The sequence below is a fragment of the Candoia aspera genome, chromosome 8 (assembly GCF_035149785.1).
Source record: "Candoia aspera isolate rCanAsp1 chromosome 8, rCanAsp1.hap2, whole genome shotgun sequence".
Lineage (NCBI taxonomy): Eukaryota > Metazoa > Chordata > Lepidosauria > Squamata > Boidae > Candoia > Candoia aspera.
The window spans coordinates 1,270,518-1,288,364 of record NC_086160.1 but is presented as its reverse complement, the minus strand read 5'-3'; the positions used below and the strand labels follow the sequence as shown (position 1 = coordinate 1,288,364).

General features: G+C 43.8%; 1 protein-coding gene across 1 annotated transcript in view; it reads left to right on the top strand.

Moving 5' to 3' along the window:
- Window positions 1-17,847, top strand: part of TRMT44 (tRNA methyltransferase 44 homolog) — a 34,865-nt gene that overhangs the window by 13,498 nt on the left and 3,520 nt on the right. Inside the window, exon 9 of the mRNA XM_063309734.1 lies at window positions 63-444. Coding sequence (XP_063165804.1) covers window positions 63-444 — 382 coding nt within the window. The remainder of the gene's footprint in view (window positions 1-62; window positions 445-17,847) is intronic.

Genomic DNA, 17,847 nt, shown 5'->3' with positions numbered 1-17,847 from the left:
ACCTTTAGCGTGATCCAGAAGGTCCACTTAGGTTCTTACAACAGAAATCCTCTTTGTTTTAGGTATGCTTAATTGGAATGTCTAGAACCTATCTAGCAACACAAGATTCTGCATTTGAGGAACAGAGGAGGCAGTATATCAGGAAACGCCAATCCTGCAATGTAATTGTGGCATCGGATAAAAGGGATGGCTTGCATCAGGAGCCGAGCCTCTCGGCTGCAAGTGGGGCTGCTGGTCTGGTGCCATGTGAGGAGGCATCTCAGGAGAGAGATGAGAGGACAGTCTTGCCATCCGGGTTTCTGCCCCGGGGAAAAGAACAAGTAAGAAACTGCACCGCTCTCCCGCATGCGTTGGTAGACCAGGTGGCTTTGAAAGTAGCCCGTCTGTTGTTAAGTGAGTCGGAACAGAGCCTGCATGGACACTCCAGCCCATGGAATAGAGGAGGTGAGAGTTGGACTTAAATGTCTGAACGATTTCTAAGATCTAAAAGCCTTGAATCTAGATTGCATCTGAAGGATTAGGTCAGAAAACAATTTGAATAAGCAGGCCAAATTCATCGTACTCTAATTAATGAGATCCTAAGTTTTCTAACAGCTCTTCAAGGGTACAGAGTTTATATAGAATTCAAGCCCAGCAAACTACAAAACTCTATGCCAATATTTGACGGTATAAAAAGGTAATGATAACATCAATCTGAAGGCTTGCCAAGAGCAGCACATGAAGTAACCTTGGAAAGGGGAAAGAAAAATAACCCTTTTGGTACAGCCTTTTATTTTTTTAAAAAGAAACCCTTGGGGGAGGGATGGTGAGTGTTATTTCTGCATGCTAAAAAAAGAGAGAGAGAAACCAGCATCGAGGACGTTCTCTGAAGGTTATTCTGGCAAAAGCGTAGCCCTGAACTTCTGAAAGGATGGCCTGGCTCTGAGTAAGTCTTGCCGTGGGCCTGTAGCCCTGTCTGCTGGCCCTTCCCTCTGCATTATGAGCTGCAAGGCGGGTGGGTTGGGGGGTGAGCAGCTTTCACAGCAGTGAACTGGAGGAAAAATTATCCATTGCTTAGAGGTGCCCTCTGGGACTTTCAGAGGAAGGTTTCCACAGCTGTGCCACCACGCTTCCTCTCCTTCATATACCACCTATCTCATATTAGAAGACGACCTTGGGATTAGGATAGGAATGTAAAGCAGAAGACGCTTGTCCAGATACCACGGCCCCAAGTGAAGCTGTAGAGTGCTTTAAAGATAGAATGCCAGTTTGATTTTGAATGGCACACTGGATTGAGAAAAAGTGGCAAAGCATTCATGACTGTTAATCAAGACCTGCCAAGACAATCATACTGTCCTTCTGGGGGCTAATTTAAGTTTTCAGTTCCATTCTTAAATTAGCCCATATATAATGTGTTGCAATAATCTAAAGTTATGGAAATGTGGAAAATAGTAGCAAAAATATATTTGTCCAGATATGAGCATACTTGTATTAATTTGAAGTGAGACAAGGCACTTCTATACTGGATCCAAAGGCAACTCCAAACCAAGAATCTTGAGAGGGCAAATTCTTCCACACTGGGCTGGATGTAACTCATTTGGGCAGACCCACCAGCCGTTAAGTGTACCCCATCTTGTGTGGCGTGATGATTTTGGTTATTGGTTTGCATGCAGCCAGTTACTGTCCCTGCTCAGTTTAGATTAAAATTGTAGAAGGATGGTTTGGGATAGAGCTCTTTAGGTTATCAAGTCCATGTTGAAGTGCAGGACGACAGAGATCGGTGAGTTAGAGTTGAGTCTTAGCTATATCAGTGATATCTCAATCCATATCTCAGATAATTTCTCCCAGTGGTTTTATGTAAAAGTTAAATGTTAAAAGATGCTTTCTAAAAACCCATAGTTTAACTATCTAGAGGCATAGCAAAACTCCTCCCTCATCACCTTCTTAAGGCAATCATCTAAGTGCCACAGCGATCATATTTCTGTGGTATTGTCACGTTATAATCTAGACAAACTGTCCAGAAACATACTGAGGTTGATGGTGGTGTAAATCTTACAGAAGTGCAGGGCCACATTCTTTCCATTCAGATAATCTTGCCGGTTGATCAGTTCAGTTCTGAAACCTGATGGAAATGAGCCTAGAGAAGCAATTCCATCCAAGAGTACGTGTAGTTCCTGGATGACAATTTCTTCAAGCACGTTGCCCATTGATTAGCCTGTCTATGAGCTCTTGAATGTAAGAGGACTACGCTGGATCAGACTAGAACCTTGTCAGATCTATTGCCGTTGATACACATTGTCTCTGATCCGGGAAGTAATATAACAAAGTGACTGGCAGGTATGAATAGTCTTACCCTCCTTGAATTTATATAATCCACTCTGAAAATCCTCCCCAGTAATGTATGTTTTCCTACACATCAGATAACATTTTCATCCTTAACTATATCCTTTGTAGAAATAATTCCTTTGGTCAGTACTTGGAATTTGTAGACACAGGAAATGTGAGAATAGAATTTTGCCTAGTTCTTGCACTAGACTTGGTTTTTCTATTTGTTGTTGTTTATTCGTTCAGTCGCTTCCGACTCTTCGTGACTTCATGGACCGGCCCATGCCAGAGCTTCCTGTCGGTCGTCAACACCCCCAGCTCCCCCAGGGACAAGTCCGTCACCTCTAGAATACCATCCATCCACCTTGCCCTCGGTCGGCCCCTCTTCCTTTTGCCCTCCACTCTCCCTAGCATCAGCATCTTCTCCAGGGTGTCCTGTCTTATTATGTGGCCAAAGTATTTCAGTTTTGCCTTTAATATCATTCCCTCAAGTGAGCAGTCTGGCTTTATTTCCTGGAGGATGGACTGGTTTGATCTTCTTGCAGTCCAAGGCGCTCTCAGAATTTTCCTCCAACACCACAGTTCAAAAGCATCGATCTTCCTTCTCTTAGCCTTCCTTATGGTCCAGCTCTCGCAGCCATATGTTACTACGGGGAACACCATTGCTTCAACTATGCGGACCTTTGTGGTCAGTGTGATGTCTCTGCTCTTAACTATTGTATCGAGATTTGTCATTGCTCTTCTTCCAAGGATTAAGCGTCTTCTGGTTTCCTGACTGCAGTCAGCATCTGCAGTAATCTTCGCACCTAGAAATACAAAGTCTTTCACTGCTTCTACGTTTTCTCCCTCTATTTGCCAGTTATCAATCAAGCTGGTTGCCATAATCTTGGTTTTTTTGAGGTTTAGCTGCAAGCCAGCTCTTGCACTTTCTTCTTTCACCTTCATCATAAGGCTCCTCAGTTCCTCTTCGCTTTCAGCCATCAAAGTGGTATCATCTGCATATCTGAGATTGTTAATGTTTCTTCCAGCAATTTTAACTCCAGCCTTGGATTCCTCAAGCCCAGCATGTCGCATGATGTGTTCTGTGTACACGTTGAATAGGTAGGGTGAGAGTATACAGCCCTGCCATACTCCTTTCCCAATCTTAAACCAGTCCGTTGTTCCCTGGTCTGTTCTTACTGTTGCTACTTGGTCGTTAACACAGATTCTTCAGGAGGCATACAAGATGACTTGGTATCCCCATACCACTAAGAACTTGCCACAATTTGTTATGGTCCACACAGTCAAAGGCTTTAGAATAGTCAATAAAACAGAAATAGATGTTTTTCTGAAACTCCCTGGCTTTTTCCATTATCCAGCGGATATTGGCAATTTGGTCCCTAGTTCCTCTGCCTTTTCTAAACCCAGCTTGTACATCTGGCAGTTCTCGCTCCATGAACTGCTGAAGTCTACCTTTCAGGATCTTGAGCATTACCTTACTGGTATGTGAAATGAGTGCCACTGTTCGATAATTTGAACATTCTTTAGTGTTTCCCTTTTTTGGTATGGGGATATAAGTTGATTTTTTCCAAGCTGATGGCCCCTCTTGTGTTTTCCAAATTTGCTGGCATATAGCATGCATTACCTTGACAGCATCATCTTGCAAGATTTTGAACAGTTCAGCTGGGATGCCGTCGTCTCCTGCTGCCTTGTTATTAGCAATGCTTCTTAAGGCCCATTCAACCTCACTCTTCAGGATGTGGTTTTTCTATTTAGAGTAGTGTTTATTGGTTTATTTTGAGTTATATAATATTAAACAATTTAACAAAGAGGGACACAGATTGGGTAGATTTTTAGCATTTGAGCACTTAGGCAATTTACTGCAAAGTTACATCTTTTTATAGTTTAAAGGTTTTAGCAGTACAGGATGAGAGTTGAAGTGTTTTGGGAGCAAACTTGATGATATCGCTGAGGCTTATTTCACTCCCACAACACAAGGAAGAATTTGAATTGGGGAAAGTGATTTATAACTACAGGTAGTTGTAGATTTTACTTTCTTTGAATTTTGTGATGCTTTTAATCATTAGATTTATACCCTATCTTTCTGTTTATGTAAGTGCTCTGAAAGGCTTAGAACAACTAAAAAACTAATACTTATGATACGGTACCTGGATTTCTCTCTTCAAATAATCTTTAGGTCTCAAAGATAACCACCAATAAAATACACCTTTAGGCTTAGAAACTAGAAGCCCAATTTAAAGGCTATTGAACATTTAAATTAATATTAAAGACCGATTGTTATGGCTTTAGTAGTAGGACTCTGAATCACTGGCTGCATCTGCAGACTTGTTACTTCAACTGGCATGGTTCATCACGGCTGCTCCCCCCATCTGATATTTGGGGGTGTTGGCCAACAGTCCCTTCTGACTTCCTGTCTTCTGGTTTTAACATCTGCACGATGTGTTTACAGTTGCAGGCCTTCCAAAGACGCTCCCAGGCTCTCCTCCACAATGGGATGAGATATTTCAGGCCCTTCCTCTTAGTGGGGGTTGATGGGTGCATCCAGCCACCCGTCCTCGTCAGCCCTGGCCGCTGGCCCTTTGCTCTGCATTATGAGCTGCAAGGCGGGTGGGTTGTTGAGTAAGCAGCTTTCACAGCAGTGAAATGGAAGAAAAATCCATCTGCTTAGAGGTGCCCTCTGGGGGTCATCCAGATTTTTGTACCACTTACAGGGGCCGTTTAGAATAATATTCAAGCCTGGGCTTTATTTTCTTTCCCGGTGCCTTGTTGTAGTCACTTTTTTGTATCTGTTTAAGCCTTTCTCTCCCAAGAGAAACATTTGTATGAAAGAAAAACAGCAGTATTCCTTGCTAATTGATGGCGTAGGATGAATTAAATCAAGTAAGAAAAGATATTCGAAGATATGAGGAATTCATGCATCAGCAAAGGGAAAGAATTTGCTAGGGATGTTTTGGAGGCTGTTGTCAGAAGGACCCAAACAAAGGGTTCTTGGAGAATTAACTGAATGGTATATATTGGAAGTTTTCTTTGCCTTTTAGGTCTCTATTGTTTTAGTACTTTCTTGCTGCATTAAACTTTTCCACGGATTCCCACACTGCCAATTCTTTTCCATCTGCCATTGTTGTAACTTGCTCCCTAGTCAGTCGGTGCAGATGTATCATCAGACTGTGGTTGGTGCTGTGTAGACAAGTGTTTGCTCATGTAAGGCAGCTTTCGGGAGCAAAAGGCCAGGGTGGGCAAACCAGACAATTTTGCATGGAAATTCAACAAGAAGAGTCCGTGGGGGAGGCTCCGAACAACACGACAGTGAGGGAAGCTCCGCAGAATCTGTGCAATGCTTGTCTTCCTGCCTGAAGAAGACCCAAATAGCGACCTGCTGTGAGTACCTGCCTGTGTCCTTAACCAGAAGAGAAAGCAAAGGGACTTGAGTAGTGTTTCAGTGCTGCGGTGCTTCTGGGAGGACAGTTCTCTAGATAGGACAGCTGAAGCCCTTCCAAACAAGCAGAGAAGAAGGAGACACCAGGGGACAGGGCAAACTCCTGCAGCAAGCACATGGAAGCCCTTGGCCCTAAGAAGCAAGAGGGCCAGGAGGCACTTGGTGTCAAGGGAGCCCAGGAAGTGAAGCCCAGCTCTCCCTGTAGATGGATGATCCAGAGCCTCCTGAGCAAGCTTTGCACAGAACACGACCCCAGTGGGTCAGAGAAGGGCACTGAAAGGGTGCGTGAACTTCTCGGGGCTGTATCCCGGATTAGATGGAGAAGCTACCGAGACTCTGGAAACCCACTGACAACTGTCCTTTCTGCTTGATCTGTATGGGGATGAAGAAGGGGCCCTGAAATACTCTTTGTGTCCGTAAGGCCTGGGCAGGAAGGTGAAGGAGCTGGGAGCACAAGTAGGTTTTAATCCATTCTTCCAGCAAGAAGTGGAAGTGGGATTCCCAAGGTCAGCAGACAGCTATGTACAGCAGATACTGTTGGAAAGAAGGGTTTGGATCCTGCAGTGAGGGCTTTGCGGGAACAGATAGGCTACGTCTTGTGCAGACTGACTGGGAAGGACGCGTTTGGCCCTTAAAATGGCAAAAAGGGAAGAGTGGCAGATTCCCTGAACCAAATATGCAGCCAAGGACCAGGGCCAAGAAAACAGAATGCAAAGGTAGAAGCAGGAAGGAAGCGGGGTCATGAGAGGTTTCACGGGATATTACGAGAGAGATGCCCAAAGGTGGTGCCACCTAGGCGTCTCTACCCCGGTGCACGTTAGCTGGGAGCAAGACCAGCCCTTCTGGCTCACGTGCCATCTGGCTGGCTTTGGGTGGCGAGCTCAGTCCACGGACTTGCTCTTCCAGGAGTATGCTGTCTGCCACCAGATGGTGCCCTTTCTAAGCCCAATGATGGCCCCAGCAGCATCAGCACCAGCGAAGTGAACTGCATCTAAGCCGGTTTATTTATCTGGACTTCTTGGACACTTCAGTCTTCAAATGGTAGGGTGGCTAAAAATGACTAAACGTAGGTTTGAAATGCAATGTAGCATCGGCGTACACAGAATCAGAGTTGGAAGGGACCTTAGAGGTCATCTTGTAGTTTGAACTGCTGGTTCTGGTCCTGCCCCCTGGAGCAACGGAGAGTGCCCACTCTCTCTCTTGCATGACCACCTTTCAGAAATTTGAAGGTTGCTCTTCTGTCTCCCTTCAGTCATCTCCTCTGTAGGCTAAACATACACATACAGCTGTTACTCATAAGGCTTTGTCTCTGGGCCCCTTACCAATTTCATAGCCTTCCTGTGGACCTGCTCCAGTTTGTCGCTGTCTGTCAACCTTTCCTACACTCTCCTTTTAAAACTGTGGTGACCACTGGACAAAAAACTACAGATGCGTCTGACCAAGGCAGAGTGGAAGGGAACAATGACTTCCCATGATCTGGATTCTGTGCTCCTGTTAATGCAGCAAAGAGAGGACCTCCCTTTAGCAGCTGTGCTGTCTCAGGTTTAACTTGGGTGGACAAGGACACCCAGATCCTTTTCACGTGCCCTACTACCAAGCCAGGTTACCTCATCCTATATTTGTGCCTTTCATTCTTCCTACCAAGATGCAGGGTTTCACTTTGTTAAATTCCATCCCGTCCGTCGTGAAAGCGGCATCCCCCCAAAGGGTCAGACGTGACTTGGTGCTTGCACAGGGGACCTTTCACACACCATGTCAGCGCAGTGCTCAAGCCTGTCTCACAAACATTGTTTCCTTCCTCCAAATGATGCTTAAATAAAAGCAAAAGGTAAGCCACTGTTTTGCTCCGTGTATTTCCTCCCTCCTTAAAAGGCATTGTTTAGTATAGATAGTCCTCGCTTAATGACCACAATTGGGACCAGAATTCTGGTTGCTAAGCGAAGCAGTCATTAAGTGAATCCAACCCAATTTTACAACCTTGTTGCAGTGGTTGTTAAGTGAGTCACTGTAGGCGTTAAGCAAACCATGTGGTTGTTAAATGAATCACTTGGTCCCCCATTGATTTTGCTTGCCAGAAGCTGGTGAGGAAGTTTGAAAATGGTGATCATGTGACCACGGGACACTGTGACGGTCATAAATATGAACCAGTTGCCAAGTGCCCAAATCGTGATCCTGTGACCACAGGATACTGTGATGGTCATAAGCGCAAGGACTAGTGGCAAGTTGGTTTTTCCAGCACCATCATAAGTCTGAACTGTCACTAAACAAATGGTTGTTAAGCGAGAACTATCTGAAACCAGAAGCGTTGCTTGGGTCAGAGCCCAGCCTTTCCGCAAAGCCTTGCCAGCCTCCCTGTCATCTTCTCTGAGGAGCATTTTGCTTGTGCTTCACTGATTGCTGTGACACTTGAGCAACCTCCCAAGTGCAGCAGTACAATCGGTTTACCAATTCAACTGAGGAGCAGTTGAGGATTGACTGCCACCGCACTCACATATCTCGAGCGGTCTGTTCCTACCCGATGCTTCCAGACACGGGCTGGGAAGTCTAGGATTTGCAAGGCTTGTCCGTGGGCTCTCAGGATGTCCTTCTGAAAACTGCCCCCGGAGCACCCCTCTTCCCATGCCTCGAGAACCAGGCTGGCTGAGTTGGTGCCTCTCAGCAGGGCGGAAGGGGGCTGCGGCTGCTCTTTCCTACCAGAGAGCCTGTCCTGTTCAGACGGCCAGGCAGAATTACCATTAAATTCTTTATTTAGAGATAACTGTTTACAACAATGAAAGTGCTCAGAATAGATTACGCAGAGCCATGTTGATGGTACCAAAAATGATCAAAAATGCCATCCTATGGGTAGAAATAGGTATAGTTTCATTGGATGCCAGAGCATGTTCCTTCTTACCTTCTGGCTAAAGTTAATTATGTTGCCTATAGGTTTAGCCCCTTTAATATTTAGAGATCGTTTTAAGTCATCTTGGCTAAAAAAAAGCCTTAGACAAAATTAAATGGTTGGGATTCTCTATGGAAAGTCTGTGCTCATTAGGATTTGATAACGCTAGAACGGCCCTGAAACAATGAATCTGGGATATACAGTACTGTGCAGAAGTTTTAGGCAGGTGTGAAAAAATGCTGTAAAGAATGCTTTAGAAAATACAGTATACAGTATATCGTAATTGTTTACGTTTATCAATTTACAAAACGCAAAGTGAGCAAACAGAAGAGAAATCCAAATCAAATCTGTATTTGGTGTGACCACCCCTTGCCTCTTCTAGGTATCCTCAGATCCTTCTGTCTCTTCATGTAATCCCAGACAGACTCCATGATGTGGCGATCCGGGCTCTGTGGGGGCCGAACCATCGCTTCCAGGACTCCTTGTTCTTCTTTACGCTGAAGATAGCTCTTAACGACATTGGCTGTATGTTTGGGGTCGTTGTCCTGCTGCAATCACATGCCTCCCTGATGGTATGGCACGATGGATAAGTATCTGCCTGTATTTCTCAGCACTGAGGACACCATTGATCCTGACCAAATCTCCAACTCCATCTGCAGAAATGCAGCCCCAAACTTGCAAGCCCCAAACTCCACCATGCTTCACTGTTGCCTGCAGACACTCATTATTGTACCGCTCTCCAGCCCTTGGGCGAACAAACTGCCTCCTGCGACAGCCAAATGTTTCAAAGTTGGACTCGCCAGTCCAGAGCACCTGCTGCCATTTTTCTGCACCCCAGTTCTTCTGTTTTCATGCATAGTTGAGTCGCTTAGCCTTGTTTCCAAGTTGGAGGTATGGCTTTTTGGCCGCAATTCTTCCATGAAGACCATTTCTGGCCAGATTTCTCGGGACAGTAGATGGGTGTACCTGGGTCCCACTGGTTTCTGCCAGTTCTGTGCTGATGGCACTGCTGGACATCTTCCGATGTCGAAGGGAAGTAAGCATGATGTGTCTTTCATCTGCATTAAGTTTCCTTGGCTGACCACTGTGTCTACGGTCCTCAGCGTTGCCCATTTCTTTGTGCTTCTTCAAAAGAGCTTGAACGGCACATCTTGAAACCCCCGTCTGCTTTGAAATTTTTGCCTGGGAGAGACCTTGCTGATGCAGCATAGCTACCTTGTGTCTTGTTGCTGTGCTCAGTCTTGCCATGGTGTCTGACCTGTGACATGAAACTGTCTTCCACCACCTCACCTCAGTAGCAGAGTTTGGCTGTTCCTCACCCAGTTTTAAGCCTCCTACACAGCTGTTTGTGTTTCAGTTAATGACTGTGTTTCAACCTACGTATGAAATCAATTATCATTAGCACCTGCTCGGTATAATTTGTTAATCATACACCTGACTCTAATCCTACAAGATCCCTGACTTTGTGCAAGTGTACAAAGTGTGCAAGTGTAAGAATTGATGCTGTTTTGAAGCCAAAGGGTGGTCACACCAAATACTGATTTGATTTAGATTTTTCTTCTGTTTGCTCATTTTGTGTTTTGTAAATTGATAAACAATTACAATATATATTTTTGAAAGAATTCTTACTTTACAGCATTTTTTCACACCTGCCTAAAACTTTTGCACAGCACTGTAGATCTCCAAACAAATTTAAGTAAGGTGCTACACCCCAATATCTGTCATTTTCTTCCAGAAGGGTTCGTTCCAGCTTCTTACCTATCATCACAATTTTGAAATTTCGTAAAGCTTTCACTTTAGCCAGGCTTGATGCGCTGCCCTCAGCAGTCCTTTTTGGATGTTTTAAGGGTACTCCTTGTTGGCAGATGCTGGGAAAGCCTTTAGCCCAGGAGAGGTCAAAAAAGTCACACACCAAGCATTTCTATAAAAATAATTTATTTACAGAAAGCAAAAACAAAAGCAAAACATTTAAAGGACTTAGCTCTCATTGAGAGCTACCTGGCTTGCTACATGCTGGCAGAGAGAAAAAGAAGAAGTGAGAACAAGTCCGGGCAGGTCCTCCCCCAGGCTATTTTGCATGAAGCACGTGCGAGGAGACAATCACTTGCAACCTTTTTCACTCAGCCAAAATGACTAGGCACAATAATCTATTAGTAGGAAAACCTCAACACTCCCCTTTTTACACTATAGATTAAGTTGCAAACCAATCTTCTCTGACAACTCTTTGTGTCTTGGTACAGGAAGAGGTTTGGTTAAAATATCAGCAATCATGTCTTTTGATTCACAATATTTTAACATTATTTCTCCTTTGCTTATCATATCTTTGATATATTGATATCTAATATCGATATGTTTTGTTCTACTTCTGCAGGCTTCAGATTTTGCCATAGCAATGCAAGCTTGATTATCCTCATAAACAGTTATAGGCTGGTTCACTTCCATGCCTATGTCTTTTAACAAATGTTTAAACCATGTAACCTCATTACAGGTTTGTGTTAGAGAATAAAACTCTGCTTCTGCAGTGGAAAGAGCAACAAGTGTTTGTTTTCTAGAATGCCAGCCTAAGCTAGATCCAGCAAATTGAATTAAAATCCCAGAAGTGGATTTTCTGTCACTGACATCTGCTCCCCAATCAGAATCGGCAAAAGCCTGCAATTTCTCAGTTCCAGAGGCATTTAGCATCAGGCAATAATTCTTTGTTCCTTGCAAATACCTCATTAACCTCTTCAATGCTGCTTTTCCAGTAGATGTAGGCTTCTCTACCTGTCTACTTAAAATGGCCACAGAATTTGAGATATCTGGGCGAGAATGATTTGCAATGTACAGTAAACTTCCAATTGCAGATCTATAGTTCTCTGCCTCAGTTAATTGAGTTTCTCCTGTATCTTTCTGAAAATCTATTATCATCGGAGTAGAGACTGGTTTACAGTCTTGCATATTAAAATCTTCTAGGAGCTTTTGAATTTTACTACGTTGGTTTAACAGAAAACTACCATCCTTGTCTCTGTGTACTTCCAAACCTAGGTAATTGGTCACAACTCCAAGGCTTTTTAATATGAAATGGCTTTTCATGCAGGCTTCAAAATCAAGCCTTTGTTTTTCTGTTGATGTGAATAGCAGCAAATCATCAACATAAATGCACAGATACATACAGCCTTGTTTGTCCTTCTTCATATATACACAGGGATCTGCTTTTCCCTTTTCAAAACCAAAATTCTGCAGTTTTTCATCTACTTTTTGGTTCCAGGATCTAGCAGCTTGTTTTAACCCATAGATTGACTTCTGCAGTTCACAGACTAGATTCTCCCCTTTTTCATAGCCAGGGGGTTGCTGCATGTATAATCTGTGGTCTAAATCACCATAGAGAAATGCAGTTTGAATGTCATAGTGGTTAACTGACATTCCCTTGAGTGCAGCAACTTTTAACAGTAATCTAATTGATTCACCTTTAGTAACTGGTGCAAAAGTCTTGTCAAAGTCTAAATCTTTCCTTTGAGTGAACCCTTTTGCAACCAACCTTGCTTTATATTTTTGGATTTTGCCATCAGCATCCCTTTTCAGTTTGAAAACCCACCTACAACCCAGACAGCGTTCATTGGGAGGTAGATTTACCAGTTTCCATGTTTTATTTTCTTTCAAGGATGCTAATTCCTGTTGCATGGCAGAATGCCAATTTTGTGCAATCTCAGGTGGTAAAGCATTCACTTGTTCTAAAGATTCAGGTTCTGTGAATATGTGAAAAGCCTTTACTGTTTCAGCCTGAAAACGTGATGGAGGAACGCCTTTATTACTCCTCTGAGATCTGCGAGGTAATACAGGGCTTAAATTTTGACTCCTATCACTTTCCTGAGAAGCATCTATCTCATCAGACAGATCTTCAGTTTGCTTTTCTGGTTTAATGTCCTCATCAGGCAAAAGATCACCATCAGCAAGTCCTTGCTGTTCTCTTGTGGTGGTCAGTTCAACTGGAGAGCTAGAATTTAATCTCCCCCAGTTTTGTTCAGCAAAAGAAGCGCTTTTGCTAATTATTAATTTCTCTCCCATTATGAACCTGTAGCTCCTCTGGCTTTGTTCATAGCCAACAAAGATGGCTTTCTTTGTTGTGGGGCCTCCTTTCCTTCTCTGCTGTTTTGGAATGTGAACCCATGCAGTGCTACCAAACACTCTAAGATGGCTTACCTTTGGTTTCACACCATAAAACAAATGGAATGGAGTGTCCTGAATCACAGAGTTATACAACCTGTTCTGTACATAACAAGCAGTCGATAAAGCTTCTCCCCAGTACTTAAAACATAATCGTGAATCTTTTAACATGCATTCCATCGCGTTTTGCAAGGTTCTGCCCTTTCTTTCAGCAACACCATTTTGCTGAGGGGTGTACGGGTTAGAAAGAATTTGTTCTATCCCCTTTTCCACTAGGAACCTTCTGAATTTGTGAGAAAGGTACTCTCCTCCTCTATCACATTGGAGTGCAGATACAGGCCTAGGGAATTTTCCATTTGCCCATGTCACAAAACTTTTAAATTTCTCAAATGCCTCATCTTTATGTTTTAAGATGTAGATAAATGTGTATCTTGAGAAATCATCAATGATGGTCATTGCATACCTTGCTTGTCCAAGACTTGGAGCAAAAGGACCAATAATATCAGAGTGTACAATTTCCAAAGGTCTAGTTGTAACTCTGTCACTGTGCTTACTCACAGGAGCTTTTAGTGTTTTGCATTCTTTGCAAACTACACAATCTAAGTATTTATCACAGGGTTTTATCTTTAGGTCAGCACACAGCTGTGGCATTTGTGCTATATACTTGATATTAGCATGACCAAATCTGTGCATCAGGTGTACACATTTGTCATGATATGGAGTGTTGCCAACTGCAGCCTTGCAGCTTGGCTTCCTTGCATTTTGCACAATGTACAAGGAGTCTTTTAACATACCAGTAGCACACAATTTCCCATTTTTACGTATCTCACAACCATTTTTCTTAAATGTTATGATATACCCTGTTGCAGCCAATTGTGCCACAGATAAAAGGTTTGATTGTAAATTTGGCACATACAACACACCTTTTACAGTTTCTCCTAAGCAGGATAAATACAAGTCACCTTGTCCCATAATTTTGGTCACAGACCCATCAGCCAAAGATACACTTTGTCTTTCAGTTTTAGACAGTGACACAAAAGAGCTTTTACAATTACATAAATGACAACTGGCCCCAGAATCTAACACCCATACATCAGAATTACCCTTCTCAGCAACCTGTGCAATTTGGGTTGTCTGAAGAGCCTTCTTCTGTGTTGCCCTTGTGTTCTTCTGCTCTGTCTTTCTACTCTTGGGTCTCATGGCACAGTCTCTTTGCAAATGTCCAGCTGAACCACAAGTGAAGCATCGCTGGCTGGCTAGTGCTGTGGCCTCAGGTTCCTTTCCCTTCTTTTCCCTCATTTTCTGGTCTTGCAGCTTTCCAGAAGAGATGGGGGGGGATCTTTCCTCTCTCTTCTCCCATTCAGCGAGTAAGCGCTGTGTAACATACGATGGGGTGAGGTCTGCTTCAGGCATAGCCTCCAGGGTACAAATCAGCGTGTCCCATGTTGCATTTAGTGAGGACAGGAGGATATAGGATTTTGTGAGAGGTGTAAATTCCATTCCTCTCTCCTGCAACTCAACAAACAGCTGCTGAATATAATGCAGGTGCTCAGGAAGGCTATCTCCTTCTGCAAGGTAGGCTCTGTACAGCTTTTTCGTTAGAGTAACTTTACTCCCTGCTGTTGCCTTTACATATAAGTCTCTCAAAGCGTCCCAAAGTTGCTTTGCAGACTGCATGCCTCGCACGTGGACTAGCTGATTGTCCTCAACTCCCAAGATAATGGTGGCTCTAGCCCGCTCATCCTGTCTCAGCCATTCAGCATTGGGATTTTGGGGGGTTTGCTCACCAATTGGCAGCCAAAGATTCTCTCTGCGAAGATACATCTCCATCTTCAGGGCCCAATTCAAATAGTTGGTCTCTGATAGGCGCTCCAGAGGCATCGCTGAGGGCTGGGAGGCAGCCATGGCTTCTTCCTTCTTTTGCAAGTCACCTCAGCTAGCTTCTTTGTCCTGCAGACCGGCAATTGCTGGAAAATCTCCAGGTGGCTCCAAAGAAAATCTTCACAGGTCTTTGCTACCTGCCTTTAAATTGTGCACGAGGTGTGGAGCTGACCTCTCTTTTCTCTCTGGGTTTTACTGCGTTGTTTACTGGGCCCATAACCTGTTGGCAGATGCTGGGAAAGCCTTTAGCCCAGGAGAGGTCAAAAAAGTCACACACCAAGCATTTCTATAAAAATAATTTATTTACAGAAAGCAAAAACAAAAGCAAAACATTTAAAGGACTTAGCTCTCATTGAGAGCTACCTGGCTTGCTACATGCTGGCAGAGAGAAAAAGAAGAAGTGAGAACAAGTCCGGGCAGGTCCTCCCCCAGGCTATTTTGCATGAAGCACGTGCGAGGAGACAATCACTTGCAACCTTTTTCACTCAGCCAAAATGACTAGGCACAATAATCTATTAGTAGGAAAACCTCAACACTCCTATGCACCTTCGACTATGTCCATGTGGTAATGGCTCAATAGAAACCCTAAGCCATATGTTGTCACATTGTTCCCTATATAAGAATACTTAATTATTGAAGAAATTTCCAGGCAGGGAGAGTGACTTCTATCTAATGTTACTTCTTTCCAACAAGGACTCAAAAATATCCTCCCAGGTTGCCCAGTTTTGTGCTACCATCTGCACAATACGCTGCACCGTCACTTAGATTTTGAATTTCTTAACATAGTATTTTATTTCAATTCATTTTAGTATTTTCATTGTTAATTAATTTTGGATTGTAGTATATTAATTGATTGTTGCTATTGTATAGTTTTATTGTGTCTGGCCTTAGGGCTGTAATAAACGTGATGAAGATAGATTAGGCAGTGCAGTTCAATCAAGTCCACCCAGGCAGTGGAGGATAACAGGGCAAGGTTGCAGACTCAGAAGTAGAAGGAGATCGTGGCAAAATAGCAAGGCAGAACTCAGCTAAGCCTCTTAATGGAGGAGGAGGAGGAGGCTAGAGGCATGAGTGTCGGGTTTGGCACGGAGGCTAGACTAGGCTTGACAACAGAAGCTAGGCAATGCTCGACTGGAGCGTCAAGGCAAGGCTCGGATCTGGAGACAAGGCAGGACTTGGCTGGAGCATCAAGGTGATCTGGAGACAAGGCAGGACTTGGCTGGAGCATCAAGGTGGGGTTTGGATCTGGAGAGAAGGCAGGATTCAGCTGGAATGACAAGGCAAGGCTTGGAACTGGAAACGAGGCTGGACTTGGCTGGAGTGACAAGGCAAGGTTTGGAACTGTTACAGTTACAATTTTGATTGTAAACTGCCCAGAGTCCCCTTTTCGGGGGAGATGGACGGTGATGGAAATTGAAATATAAATAAATAAACAAACTGGAAGCAAAGCTGGACTTGGCTGGAGTGACAAGACAAGGTTCGACTCTGAAGGCAAGGCTGGACTGGGCTGGAACAGCGAGACAAGGCTTGGAACTGGAAGCCCGGCTCTGCTTGGCTGGAACGGCAAGACTAGGCTCGACGGGAGTGGTGTGTGAAGGAAGCAGGTCTGCGACGGCAGGAGGAGCTGGCTCTGATTCCGTGTCGGCTACAGGCAAGGCTCCCGACTCCAGTAAGGACTCTTCCGCAGAGGTTGTGAGTTCGAAGGACTGGTTGTCTCTGGCAGCTTGCTTTTGGCACGCGTGCCTTTTTAAGTGATCCTTTCTGTGCCGTTTTCCTCTGCAGCTAATTGGACTGCCTTTCGCTTCATGCGCTTCTCTGTTCTTCTCTCTCAAGCACTGATTGGAGGATTCAAGCCTCCCTCTGAAGTTTGTCCAGTCAGCATCTCCAATTTCTCCTGCTCTGCTGAGTCACTCCTGGTTTCTGTTTCCCCAATTCCCTCCGGATAAGTCTCGTTTTCCCCTTCTGGCTCAAGATAAGTTTCGTTTTCAGAGTTGGAATCAGACTCAAACCTCACAGAGCCTCAGGTGGATTACCTTCATGATAATTAGGAGATTATTTGAAGTCGATCTCCCCAAAAGTCAACCCTGCCATTTTGAGGGCACATTCAGTTGTATTCTTATATCAAACCAATCGAAGCAAATATTTGTAGCTTAGGGTTGAACTGTGGAGTCCTTGGTGCTCTCTGAGCCTGGTTGTTTTCTTGCAGATGTTTCATTGCCAGACTAGGCAACACCTTCAGTGCGAAGAGGGAGTGGGCCTTGCTCTCCGCTTATATACCGTGGCTTGCCCTGCTTGTGTTGGTGGGGGTGTTGTTATCTCCTTGGGAGTTCCTTGATTGGGCTGTTGTTTGCTGCTTGGTTGATTTCTGAGTTAATAGTTCCTTGATCAGGGTATATTGTGCTGTTTGATGGTTCATCTGGTGTTAATCCTAGTGTTGATTTTTGCATATCTGGGTGTTGATTGCTGTCAAGGGAGTGTCCTGGTGTTTTGGCTTTTCTATTGTCTCTTGTGAATGGTATGTAAATGTTGTTTACCTCTATGTGTCTGTTGATGGCTGCTTTGCCTGAGTGCCAGGCTTCCAGGAATTCTCTGGCATTTTTGGATTTGGCTTGGTCTAGGATGCTCACAGTTTCCCAGCTGAAAGTATGGTTGAGTCTGTCCATGTGCTGTGAGATTAAGGAGTTCTCATCGTGTCTTCTGACTGCTAGTTGGTGTTCATGGATGCATTCTGCTGGTCTCCTGCCTGTCTGTCCTACATAGTGGCTGTTGCAGTCTTTGCATTGTATGTTGTAAATACAACTCCCGTTTTTTCTTCTTGGGCTACTGGGTCTTTTGGGTTACTTAAGATGTTTTGAAGAGTTTTAGTTGGTTTGTATGCTACGGTGAAGCCGTGTGGTTGTAACAGTCTGTTGATAGTTTCTGAGATGTTTCTGATGTATGTCAGTGTATGGCATCCTTATATTAAACTGCTAATGGAAAGACATACGATTGGTTTTAATACATTGAAACTATCCTGGGAAAAATAGGTGATGAAGGTATATATTTTTTTCTTCCTGGCATTTCTAAAATTAAAAAAAGATAAATGCAAATCAAGAATATACACGGCTGAATGAAAAATATTTAGCAAAAATATAGTCGATTTTTTTTTGGGTGCAAAATAGCTACATTGTATGCACTGTGAACTTACAGAACAAAATAAATT